Below are 12,993 nucleotides of genomic sequence, written 5' to 3'. Positions count from 1 at the left end.
AAGAAGAAAAAAAGGAATACTACTAATACCTTTGAAACCTCTAGCATGTTCCTCCCAGAATACAATGGTATGTGCTCATTTAAATATGTCACACTTTTTAAATGTCCATTCTCCTGTTGACAGACAGTGGTTTTTTCTAGTTTTTCCTGTAGGAACAGTCCAGTCTGAGCATTCCAACATGAGCACACATCTCCCACTGTGCATGTATAAGGATTTCCCTGGGAGTATACTCAGAAGGGCAAACACTAGCTGATGCTAACGTAGTTTCGAAAGTAGTTATACTAATTTACATCTCTTTAATACACACACCCTAGAAAGATATATACATATTATCAGTGGATCATCCCTAGGGAATGGATTATGGGTCATTTTGAGTTTCTTTTCTGTAATTTACAAATTTTATAGAATACTAATTTTCTGGATTCAATAGTTTTAAATCCAGAACATCTCTAGATAAATATATAATATAGATAAATACATCACGAATATGCAGAGTTTGTTGTAGTGGCTCTTCCCACGGCACCCTTACCTCCAGGCCCCATTTTCCACCTCCAGCTCCAGGACGGTCTCCAGATGCTGGCAGTGCAGGGCCTCCAAGGTGATGTCCACCCTGCACTCCCCCAGAGAGTGAAGCTGGCCACTCGAAGGCTCAATGTCGAAGGGAGACACCTGCCCCGGAGAACACTCAGGAGGATGAGCACTGAGGACACTTGGAATTGCAGAGGAACTGGGGGCTGGCCATGCCTAACCAAAGTCACTCCTAAGCTGCCCCAGCTCTTCCAAGAGCCATCTGGGATCCAGAAACAGGCAAGCAGGTGGGGGACCACAGCCACAAGAGTCTCAGGATTAAGAGCATAGAAACTGAGTCTCCAAGTAAAGGAATACATAAGTCAGAGGGCCCCATGCCCTGGCCCAGATCTGAGAGATAGAAGGTGGAGGGAGGTGCTCCAGGGAAAATGGGGAGAGCTGGGGAGCCAGAGGAGAGCTGGGGAGCCAAACTAGGGGGGTAGCCCTCTGAGCAGCTTCAACTGAGGAAAGCCACCAGGTCACTAGATTAGGGGAGGGGAGAGTCTGTTGTGGCCAGATTTCTCCTTTGCACCCACGTGGTCTTTCCCCCACCCCCTCCTTCTGTCCCCTACTGCAGGCTCAGCCTCATTTACCCGCCCCCACCCCCACCCTGCCCCCGGTCTGCTCCTCCTCCCATGCCAGGCACACACACAAAGGGAGAGGGGAAGGGAAAGAGCAGGAAGAAAAGTGTCCCCATCTGGGGAGGGCTCTTTACATTCCATTCTTCCTGCCCTGACTGAGAGAGGACACTTGTCCCTGTAAGGAGCCACTTTGCTTTGTCTTTGTTGCTCATGTGCATCTCCCTTGGAGCTCTGGAGCTCTGGGGGTGGCTGTAGTCTAGGGTTGGGTTTCAGCAGCTCTGTGTCCCCTAATCTGAGACCATCTAACAAACCCTAAATCCCAACATTATTTTTGAGAGCTCAAAAGAATAGAGTGCAGAGAACTGTAGAGAGGGAATTATCTTACAATACTATAACATTGGCAATTATTTCCATTATAAAACATAGTTATTCTTCACAGTGGGAGAACACCACAGACTGAAAACTAGACAAGAGGCATCAGATGTGATGCCGCTACCCATCAGCCGAATGACCCTGGGGAAGCCCTGCCCCTTCCAGTCTCTCCTCTATCAAATGAGGAGGCTGGCTGAGATCTGTAAGCTTCTAACTGTGCTCTGGAAAATCCCAGGAAATCCCTAGAAGTGCAGGGGACTGGAATGTGGGGAGAAGCAGGATGGGGCAGAGGTGCCTAACAAGGGGGTCTCTGGGTGGCTGGAGCAGTCACAGTTTATTCTATGTTCTGGGCTTTTGCATAAAGTTTCATTTGAAGAAAGGGTTCTTGGCTAAACATAACGTGGACACTAAAGATACTGATGCCACCCTGCCCCCAGCCCCATCCCAGCCCAAGCCCCAGCCTTAGTCTTTTGTGGTTTCAGGATCCATGGTGGGAGATCGATGAGCCCTGGGAGGGAAAGTATTGAACTCCAAGCCTGTGTAACAGGTACTTGGCAATGGCGTTGGCAATTTGATGCACACTGTCATAACTTCTAGGTTTCAGAGTGCCCAGCTATAGGCCATCAGGTAAAGGAGCGAGGCCTCCCTGGAATAGAAAGGAAAGCCCACTTTCCTGCAGAAAGGGAATGCACACTAGCAAAATAAGGTATATGCATGGCTTGGATTGTCTTCCCTGGGCTCCTTAATACAGAAGGAAAAGTGTGCGGTGTTCTGACTTGGAGGGCAAGTGGGCAAGCAGGATGGGGACCTCGGTGGGAAGCAGCCAGAAGGAGAGTGTGGTCACCAGACATGGCCAGGGTCTCACATGTGCCGTGGTGAAGGGGCGGTGATGTACGACTCACTGCGGGCACTTTGCGAGTAGCTGGTGATTTGTGTGACTTTGTCTTGTTCCAGATCGCCCACTGCATTTAAATATGATTATGATAATACTTAGCTGCTTTTTTTCCTACTTTTATAGTGAAAAGTGCTATTTGAGTCAAAATAAATCTTGAATTTTCTTTTTGGAGCCTTGGGTTTGGGCTGCCAGCCTGTGACCAGATGCCATCTGGTAGCAGATCCCTGGGAGGATCCGAACCTTCCAGAGAGTGGGGAGGAGGTGGGAATGCGGCTGGAGCAGCAGCAGCCTTGGAGGCTTCCTGCCCAACCTAGCTGCCCATCTCTTCCTGCCTCAGACGGCTCTGAGGGAGAAACCCACGCCCTATTTCTAAATCCGATGGTAGTGAAAGGCACAGGAAATGCTGATGGGGGATTACATTTGGCTGTAGAGAGGAGCTGAGCTGCCTCAGCGATGGGGAGAACAGGAGGCACCGCCAGGCCGAAGTCACCAGGCAGGCTTTTCCTCCACCAGCCTCGAAGCTCTGATCTAAACACACCAGGGCAAGTTTCACCAGGGCAAGCTAAACGGGCTCATTGTGGGGGCACCAGAGGAACCAGCAGTGCCTGACTTACATCCTCAGGCCTTTCCTGGAGGCAGACTGGGCTCTCCTTCATGCGCCATGTGGCTGGGAGCTGGCTGACGTTCCGGATCTGGATGGAGTTTGTGGCTTTCTGCCCCAGGCGGAGCAGACCAAACTGAAGGGCTGAGACGTTGATGATGAGGGCAGGCCCCTGAGACACCCAGAGGGCCTGTCACTGGGCCACCTGGGGATGGCTCAGTGTCCCAGCCCTGCCACCTCTCTGGGCCCACCCCACTGCCCAGCTCCACCTGCAGCACCTTAAAGACAGCCTCAATGTGTAACACCACTGGCGAGGGCGAGTCTTCGATTTCACACAGCAGGTCCTGGCTTGTGGGGCCAGGGACACCCCCAGTAAAGTTCAACTCAAAATCCCCGACCTCACTGGGCTCTGAGAAGAGAGGGAAAGGGAGAGGTGGAGAGAAGAAGCAGAGGCAGTTTCCTCCTATGATTGGGCCCAGACATCTGGCTTGCACAGACTTCTCATCTCCCTCACATCCCAGGCCTCAGCCAGAGCAGTCACAGGACACCAAAAGCCCTGCACAAGCCCCTTTAACTCTGAAGATTTCTTCCTGAGCCAGCCCCAGGCAGGTCACAACCCCTCCGGCAGTCCTCAAGGTACCTATGACCCCTGTGCCGGGCTCCACTTCAATGATGTGGCAGTCGCTGATCTTCCCCCACAGGTATCTGATGGGTGACTTGCTGTTGTTCCACATCTGAAAGACACCCGAGACCAGGCTGCCCATTTACTGCCCCTTCATGTCAATTCTGTACCTGCTGAAGGACTGTAGGATTGTGGGCTCGTAAAGAGTCCATATGACACTTCCCGGCTAATTCCTGGCCACCCAAAGCCATGGGCCTCCCAACCCAAAAGCACCCTCCCTCCACACTGCAGTGCCTGTGGCTGACATACTCTGCCAAGGATGGGAATAGGTTCCATAGCCCTAACTTTCAGAGGATTCTGGGAGGCTGATAAAAGAAGACAGCCATGCCTGGCCTATGCATCTGTGCAAGTCAAGTTGGGTTCAAAGCCCTGGGAATAGCCTCAGCCTCCATGCAGTGGCTGCTACCATCTGCCCCTCCTGCCATATCCTCCCTACACTTGCACTCATGTCAACACTGCCTTGGCCAGCCTAGGCAGGGGAGAGACAACGACCTACCTTAAAAGCCTTCTTCACATTTATCCCAATGTAGTTCTCCCCTGGGATGATGAGGGCATATGGCTCTAAGAGAACCTGGAAAGGTTCTACTGAGCCTTTCACCTCGATTTCCAGGACAATCACATCATCCACAGAGTAGGAGGAGTGCCCCAGGCTCTCCGCTTCTGAACTAAACACAAACCCACCGTTAGCTAGGAGCCGGCACACCTGGAAGCACATCCTAGAGTGTCCCTGCCTCTGTCCCACATGTTTGGCCTTGTGAAAAAAAAAAACACTGCCTAACCCACAGCTCCTGAGCCCCCTAAATCAGAGGCATTAGCCAGTGCCTGAAAGGTGATAAGCACCGATGGCTGTGACAGTGGTTTAGCGTAAGGACTGGGACGGGGCACTGCCCTGCTGCCTCCAGGGACCATCTGCAGCCCTCCAGCCTGGGATCTCTGCACTGGGCTGCCTGGAGCCCCAGCCTGAAGGTTTACACCATGGGGGGCAAAGCTTTTCCTCCGCACTCACCACCACCGAGGGCCCCCCAGTTTGGCTCCCCAAGAGCAACAATGGGCCTGGGGCACAGCTCCAAAGTTCCTGGGGTGGCCTCATAGTGAGTTTAGCGAGCTTAGTGTGCTCAGCCCATTGTAGGGCTGGGTTGCCAGGGCAAGGCAAAAAAAATGCTCTCACTCCCCAAAGCCTGCGGGGGCCAGGCTGCCCACTCCCCCTCACCTGATACCTTCCCCAGGAGAACCCCCAAGGTGGGGGAAGGCCCAGCTGCCCACTTCTCATCCAGGGCCCAGTTTCTCTCACCTTACAGGCTCTGGGACTTCCTCTAGCACCATCTGGAGCACACTGTGAAAATCCCTCAGCTGCAAGGCAAACACAGTGCCCTGAAAACACCACTGCGTTCCAGCAGGTTGTCCTGGAGAAGGCTGGGGCATGGCAGGAATTCTTCCTCCCCTTAGCCTAGCCATCAGAAGGACCTTCTGAAAACCCAGGGTTGCTTCCCTGCTGCCTCCTCCCCTCCTTAGGAAAAGTGAAGTTGCTGCCAGAACATGAGCCAGGACTCAGGGGCCTGTCTCAGCTGGGCCTGGGGGCAAGAAGCAAAGGCCTTCCTGATGCTGACAAAGCCCCTCAACGTGTCTGAAGCACCACACCCTCCCAGGATAGACAACGAGGCAGCTAGATGCTGGGACCAGAGGCAGGATCACTCATCTCAGCCCCAAACCCACTAACAATGGCCCCGGAGCATCCTTTTCATGCCCAGCTCGAATTCCCTTCTAGCCTAACCGTGGCCCACAGGGCTTCCCTCCATGCTGGGGCCAGCGCTGTGCTAACCTGGCCCTCAGGTCCCTGCACCTCACTCTCTCTAGGGGATGCTGTGGTATGGGTGGGGATGGTAATGTTTTTTGCCATAGTAGACATGTGGGAGACACCCAGAGCGGAGGAAGCCGGCCAAGGGTCTTGCTGCAGATGGGGCGAGTCTGGGATCAGGACCAGACAAAATGAGCTGCTTCGCCCCGCACACCAGGTGTGTACTCCAACCCAACTCAGCCAAGTGCTGGCCTGGGCAGGATGGCACCTCGGTGGGCCCAGCTGTGGCTTCAGTGTGATTGAAGAACACAGGTGGGGGGTCTAAATACATGATCCAACCATGTGTGGCTACTGAGATGACACCATCTGAACCTCATGAGGAGAAAAGCTCAGGATGAACTCGTGGTCTGTGTGGGGGCTTAGAACCCCCTTTCTGGGCATGATGGAGAAGGCAGTCTCCTTGTCGGGGTAGCACTTGATGCTGTCCATGCTGAAGGTTTCTCCAGGCATGAGGGGCTGCAGGTTGGGCTTCATGATCTGCCAGTAGAAGGCCAGCTCCACGTGCCTGTGGGGGCAACACATCCAAGGCCATGTCCCAGTTCTGCTGGGACCAGGTCCCTCCACCCCATGCCTCCCTGCCCTGCTCCAAGAGGGAGCAGGAAAGGACCTAGGAACAGGAAGAAACCAGGTCAACCTTCACACCCTTCCAATGGAGGACCCTCCAATGGAGGAGGGGCAGCAGGTGGGCGAGGGAGTCTAAGACAGAGACTATGTAAGAGAGCTCCTCACTTCCCAGCCATGGCAGCTGGAGGTTGGACCTACCATGACTCAGGGGACATGGTAAGTCAGGAACTAATGTTCCAATCATTAAAGTGGAAGAGGCTATGCATCACCCCCTAATATTGGGAAGATCTTCTGCAGTGTCTCTCACCACATGAGTTTCCAAGGTTTGCCACATCAACCCCATTCCTGCCCTCTGCCTTTCCTGTTATGGGCTCCCAGGACAGCTGTGTCCAGAAAGATATGTGCCTACTGGCTGCCAACAGGAACAGTGGCAACTCCATAGCATAGGAGGGGCAGGACTTGCAGCTATCCCAGGGGAGAGGTGACAGAGTCCTGTGTAATGTCTGGGGTCCCCAGGGCAGCCCTGGTTGGGAGGCTCCCTGAGATTTGTCCTGGTTTCATGGTAGCGCTCAGAGGCAGGTCAGGAAATAAATGGCAAGGAGAATGAAACCCACAGACTATAGTCTGTCTGCCCCTGGGACTTGGATGGCTTCCCCTACACAGGCATGGTATGTCCTCTCTGGAAAGCTGGGGCTTGCTAGGGATGGTCCAGGATGATTTGGGGCAGCACTATCTAACATAACTTCCTGAAGGGATGGAGATCTTACAGATCTGCACTGTCCAATATGACAGCCACTAGCTACATGTGGCTGGTGCCACTGAGGAAGTGAGCTCTTAATTTAATGTTAATTGATTTAAATTTAAGTAGCCAAGAGTGGCTACTGGTTTCCATGATAGACTGGGTCAATCTGGATCCCTCAATTGAATTTGGATATCCATTCTGTGCCCAGTCTTCCCCAGGCCCTTGGAAGGACCTCCTGTCTCACTGGGACTGAGGGCCAGGTAAGCAAGAAGAAGGGTTGGGTATTGGGGCACACACAGGGGTTACCCACGTAGCATTTCTAATAATCAGCTGCTTCCTAGCCGTGGACCGAAGGTTTTCAGGCTCAAATCGTATGAAGTGCTGGGCTGTTAAGTCTGTGAGCTCTCCAGGGTCTGGTTGGCTTTTTTCACCAGAAATATAGATCAGATCCAAAGCAATCAGCTGCCCAATTCCTGCCAAAGTAGGGTAAGTGAAGTCAGTGAAGGCTCACTAGGGCTGAAATCAGGCCAAGGCTGCTGCAGGACGCATGCCGCCATCCACATGCAGCTGGCCTTGACCATGATTCCTGCAAGCTCACACTGGAGGGAAAAGGGGGATATCCGCACACAGGTTAATGTTCTCACATCTTTGAAGACCAAAAGGAGGTGATTTTGAGAACCTAGCATATAGCAGACACTCAATTAATGAGGAACGGAGAGAAGAAGGGAGAAAAGGAGGGAGGGAAGGAGGAAAAGAGGGAAGGAAGGAGGGAGGGAGGAAGGGAGGGAGGGGCGGCCAGGGGCATCTTGTCACGATTCCTAAGATGCCTCTTCTAACCCTGCAGAAATCTAGAGGTGGCTCTGGCTGTTTATGTGTGAGCCACTGGCAATTCCCCAAAGGAGATCAAAGTGAGTTTCAAAATGAAACAATGAAGGATTTCACCCCAGGTTTCCAGCTGTCTCTTGCTAGAAGGCTCCTTGGACTGTCTTGGAGGCCACATTGGCTTGGGTCTCCAAAGTCAGACCAGAGCAATGGGCCTGAAACTAGACTCTGGCACCTGGAGGCTGCAGCATTCTTAATGTGCGCTCCTGACACACAGAGGAAACAGGTGGGCTGCTGCTAATGCTACTGCGGTCAGTGGCCCCTGGAGCTGGGGCAGCCTCTCCAGCCCTGCCCCTGGGAGTACACTCAAGCCCACCTATGGTCACCAGCTCCTTTATCTGGCAGTTGTCGCACATGATGATGAAGGTCTGCTCTGCCTTTCCTAGGCTCTTTGGGGAAAACAAGACCTGGGGGAGAGAAGGGTTGTTCCGTTACCTCCCATTAAAGGGCTTCCACCCTCCCCGCATCCCACCCTCCTCCTCTCAGACACACACCCCTTTCTTTGCTCTTCACTCTCTGTTCCCCTCCCTGCCACCTCCCACCTTACTCCTAAGGCCAAGTGTTTTACCCTAGCTCCACCCCAGAGAAAAGCAGGGAGCAAGCTAAAAGGATATGAAGATAAAGTTCACAGAGACCAAAATACAAATGGCCCTTAAATGAATGACAAAACATACCCTCATTCATAATAAGAGAAATGTCAATGAAAACCAGCCAGAAGAATGGCTTTTTACCACTCATACTGGCAAAGAGCAGAAGGTGAGCTGTCATAAATGCAATGATTTGTTTTCTATTTTTTCCCCAATTCCCCTAACCCCCAGCCCTGGTAATCACCATTCTACTCTCTGCTTTTATGAGTTCAATTATTTAAGGTCCAACATATAGGTGCAATCATGCAGTATTTGTCTTTCTGTGCTTGGCTTCACATAATGTCCTCCAGACTTATCCATGTTGTCACAAACGACAGGATTTCCTTCTTTTGCAGGGCTGTTATTCCATTGTGTACATATACCTCATTTTCTTTATCCTCTATCAATAGACACTTAGGGTGATTCCATAGCTTGCCTATTGTGAATGACACAATGAACATAAGAGTGCGGATATCTTTTAAATGGTATCTTTTGAGCCCAGGAGTTAGAGGATGCAGTGAGCAATGATCACATCACTGCACTCCAGCCAGATTTCATTTGTATATATACCTAGTAGTAGGACTGCTGAATCATATGGTAGTTCCATTTTTAATTTTTTGAAGGAACTCCATATTATTTTCCATAACGGCTGTACTAATTTACGTTCCCATCAACAGTGGGCAAGGATTCCCTTTTCTCTACATCCTCGCCAACACTTACCTTTCATCTTTCTGATAATAGCCATTCTAACGGGTGTCAGGTGGGAGCTCACTGTGGTTTTAATTTGCATTTCCCTGATGATTAATGATGTTGAGAATGTTTTCATATACTCATTGACCATTTATATGTCTTCTTTTGAGGAATGTCTATTTGGTCTTTGGCCCATTAAAAAAAGCAGGTTGTTTTCTTGCTATTGCATTAAGTTCCTTATATATTTTGGGAGTTAACCCCTCCTCAGATGTGATAGTATTTTCTCCCATTTCACAGATTGTCTCTTCACTCTGTTGCTTGTTTCCTTTGCCGTGTAGAAGCTTTTTCATTTGAGGTAATCCCATTTGTCTATTCATGTTTGTTTTTTTGTTTGTCCATTTGTTTGTTTTGCTTTTTGAGACAGGATCTTGCTCTGTCACCCAGGCTGGAGTGCAGTGGTGTGATCATTTCTCACTGCAGCCTCTAACACCTGAGCTCAAGCGATCCTCCCACTTCAGCTCCCAAGTAGCTGAGACCACAGGTGCATGCCACCACACTCGGCTAGTTTTTTAAATTTTTTATAGAGATGGGGTCTCCTTATGTTGCCCAGGCTGGTCTCAAACTCCTGGGCTCAAGAAATCCTCCCACCTCAGCCTCCCAAAGTGCTGAGCCACGGCACCTGGCCCCTATTTTCACTTTTGTTGCCAGTGCTTTTGAGATCATATACAAAAAATCATTGCCCAGACCAATGTCATACAGATTTCCCCCATTTCCTTCTAGTAGTTTTACATTTTCAAGGCTTATATTTAAATCTTTAATCCATTTTATTAATAAGTTAATTTTTGTATATGGTGAGAGACACAGGTCTAGTTTCATTCTGTTAAATGCAATGATATTTTGTCTTGATTTTGTTCAAAATAATCTAGAAGAGCAGGGTGGGGAATGTCTGAGGGAAATGGAGGGGTATAGATGTAATAAGATTGGCCAAGGGTTGATAATTGTTGAAGATGAGTAATGAATACATGGATGATCATTATTCTATTTTTGTATATGTTTTTATATACAACGCCCATGAACAGTTTCTAAGTTTTATAATATACTGTATTGGCAAAGGTGTAAAGAAACAGACACCCTTACATACTGCTGTTGAAAGTATAAATTGGTACAATCCGCATGGTAAGTAAGGATTTTGGCAACATGCATTACAATTATGAGGGCATAAAGCGCTGGATCAGCAAATCTACTTCAAGGACTGTATCCTGTGGGTAGACTCATCCTTGGACAGAGTGATGTATATATAATTTATACATAATTTGTAGCCAGAGATCAGAAAAAAATCTTCAGGTCAATCAGCAGGAGACTGCTGGACTAAATTATGGTCCATTCACACAGTAGGATACTATGCAGTTATTAAAACATACGAGAATGATCTCTAAGATATAGAGTTAAGTAGAAAACACAAGGCAAAGAACAGAGTATAGAGTGGGCAACTTTGTGTGTGAAGAAAAAAATGGGGGTAAAAACATGTGCAGTTGCTTATTTGGGCATAGACTATCTCTGGAAGGGCATTCAGAAAACTGGCCAGGTATGGCCTCTGGATGGCTGAGGAACTGGGGTGAAAGGGAGCATTTCACTGTTTACCTGTTTACATCTTTTGAATGTTTTATTTTTATTTATTTATTTTTAGGACAGGGTTTCACTCTGTTGCCCAGGATGGAGTACAGTGGCTCAATCACAGTTCACTGTAAACTCAAACTCCTGGCCTCAAGTGATCCTCCTATCTTGACCTCCCAAAGTGTTGAGATTATAGGTGTGAGCCACTACACCTGGCTCTTTTGAATTTATTTTTTACTTTAAAAATTGTCTATACAGACAGTATATCACTATGTTGCCCAGGCTGGTCTTTAACTCCCAGACTCAGCAGTTCTCTTGCTTTAGCCTCCCAAAGTGCTAGGAGTACAGACCTGAGTCACCGCACCCAGTCTCTCTTTTGAATTTTTAATCATGCAAATGTATTTCTTATTTGGAACTATGAATACATTTTGGAACAGACAAACCCCCAAACAATCAGTAAACAAAATACGCAAGAAATGCCAAGGGGAAAGCCTTCCCCAGCTCCCTCACTACTCCCCTAAGAGTCCTGCTGCTACCCTCTTCCTTTACTTGGAGATCCCAGGAGGATGGGATGAGGGGGATGCCCAGGGCAGAGCAGCTCCAATTCCTTAATGCTTCAATGAGCCTGTGACAAGTCCTGGACTACATCAAGAGAACAGGGAACCTGGCCCGTGTATGGGCCTTGTAGACCCAACCTGCCCCTCAGCAGTAGATGAGGCCTGACAAAGCCCCTGAACTGGCTCAGTCTCAATCCCAAGAACTAGTTTCTCATCAGGGATCAGATGAGCAGGGACATGAATAAGAGAGCCACATCCTAGGGCTGCAGAACCTACTGGGCACTTGAAACTAGAAAGCAGCTGATAAGAGGAAGCCCTTCCTGACAGCATGGCAGAGTCGCTGTGGCAGTTGAACTCCAACTTGGCTGCACACCAGCATTCCCTGGGGGACTTTAGAAGTCCGGCACCCAGGCCACAGCCCAGTCTAGTGAACTCAGAACCTCAGGGGTAGGGCCTTGGTGTTGTTTCCAGGTCTCTCAGGTGATTGCAATGTGCAGCTGAGTTTAAGAATAAGGGCTGCTGGATCTCACTACCTGGTGATATGGCACAGGCCAAACCCACCCCCCAGAAGCCAGACGGTTTTTGCTCCTGAATGTCAGGGGCCTCCCTCGGCAGGCTAGTGTGAAAGGCCAAAGCATGTCTGTAGCAGCCCACACCCAGTCACATGAAGTGGAGTCAGACTCCTAGACCAGGAATCGGGGAGAGTGGCAGTGTGCTGCAACAGGGACAGGAAGTATCACCATTTCTCACGGGCACCTCTGGGGACCAGCAAGCAGGTGTGATCAGCTGAAGGGGGCAGCAAAAGGGACCAGTTAGGAAAGGAGACGCCCACAGCCAGGGGCAGACCACTGAGAGCATCTGCAGAGGTTCAGGATGAGGCGTAACGGAGTTGGGCCTTGCTGACTATACAAACTGAGGATGAAGCAGGAAAGTGAGAACAAAGCCACAATAACCCCAATAATCAGGTACCAGATGATAGAGGGGCCTGGGGGAGGGAAGACCCAAGAGAGACTGAAGAACCAAGGGAAGATCTTGGAGGCAGCTTGGACATTGGTGGAGGTAGCTCCCAGACTAAAGGTGTGGACTAGCGAGGCTCAGGTTTGTGATGTGATGCTAGGGCTATCTGCATTTGCTTTGTGAAAATGCTCATAAGACAGTCAAATGACATCTGACATCACCCTACAGAATGCAAGAATATGCGTCTACCCAGAAGTCACTAAGGCTGGGATATGGGATGGGACTGGACACTTGAGTCATGAAAACAGAGACAAATGCAAGCATGCAAGCAGTTGAGGAAATATATGCCAATGTCTGGTTACCTACCTCCACTAATATAGCATGTCCCGGGGCCAGCTCAAACACCGAAGGCAGGATTCCAAAAGGCGGTTGTTCAACAAAGCCGACGGTTGCAATGGCCTTAAAGAAAAGCAGATTACCCAACAGTGTGGAAGACATTGTAAAAGCCAGTATTCAGATTGCAAACTTCTCTCCTTCAAACATCCATTTTGCAATGTGAAGGAACTTAAGGATCATCCAGTCACATGGTAATGAAAAAACTGAGGCTTATTCATTCAGCAGGCATTTACTCAGCCATCACCAGGTACCAGGTGAGGTTCTGAAGGTTAAGGAGAGTAAGTCTTAGAACATCTGTGAAGAGCTGACTACTGACAGGAGGTACAAGGAACACCATCACCAAGTGATTGGGACACAAAGTGACAAGCGTGTGAGAAGGTCTCACTCAGGAGGTGAGCTGAGTGGGCCCTCC

The 12,993-nt window shown here is 49.7% G+C and overlaps 1 protein-coding gene across 5 annotated transcripts in view; it reads right to left on the bottom strand.

Annotated features, from left to right (window-relative positions):
* The window catches only part of DLEC1 (DLEC1 cilia and flagella associated protein), an 83,041-nt gene that overhangs the window by 21,776 nt on the left and 48,272 nt on the right, over positions 1-12,993 (bottom strand). For all 5 annotated transcript variants that reach the window (XM_003826103.8, XM_063602263.1, XM_055109657.2 and 2 more), the window contains 10 exons: positions 12,552-12,644; positions 8,058-8,148; positions 7,170-7,332; positions 5,866-6,058; positions 4,990-5,048; positions 4,195-4,363; positions 3,657-3,750; positions 3,295-3,425; positions 3,030-3,188; positions 530-669 (listed from right to left, as the gene is read on the bottom strand). In XM_003826103.8, coding sequence (XP_003826151.3) covers positions 530-669; positions 3,030-3,188; positions 3,295-3,425; positions 3,657-3,750; positions 4,195-4,363; positions 4,990-5,048; positions 5,866-6,058; positions 7,170-7,332; positions 8,058-8,148; positions 12,552-12,644 — 1,292 coding nt within the window. The remainder of the gene's footprint in view (positions 1-529; positions 670-3,029; positions 3,189-3,294; positions 3,426-3,656; positions 3,751-4,194; positions 4,364-4,989; positions 5,049-5,865; positions 6,059-7,169; positions 7,333-8,057; positions 8,149-12,551; positions 12,645-12,993) is intronic.

This window comes from Pan paniscus, chromosome 2 (genome assembly GCF_029289425.2).
Source record: "Pan paniscus chromosome 2, NHGRI_mPanPan1-v2.0_pri, whole genome shotgun sequence".
Taxonomy (NCBI): Eukaryota; Metazoa; Chordata; class Mammalia; order Primates; family Hominidae; genus Pan; species Pan paniscus.
This window is presented reverse-complemented; position numbering and strand designations above follow the sequence as displayed.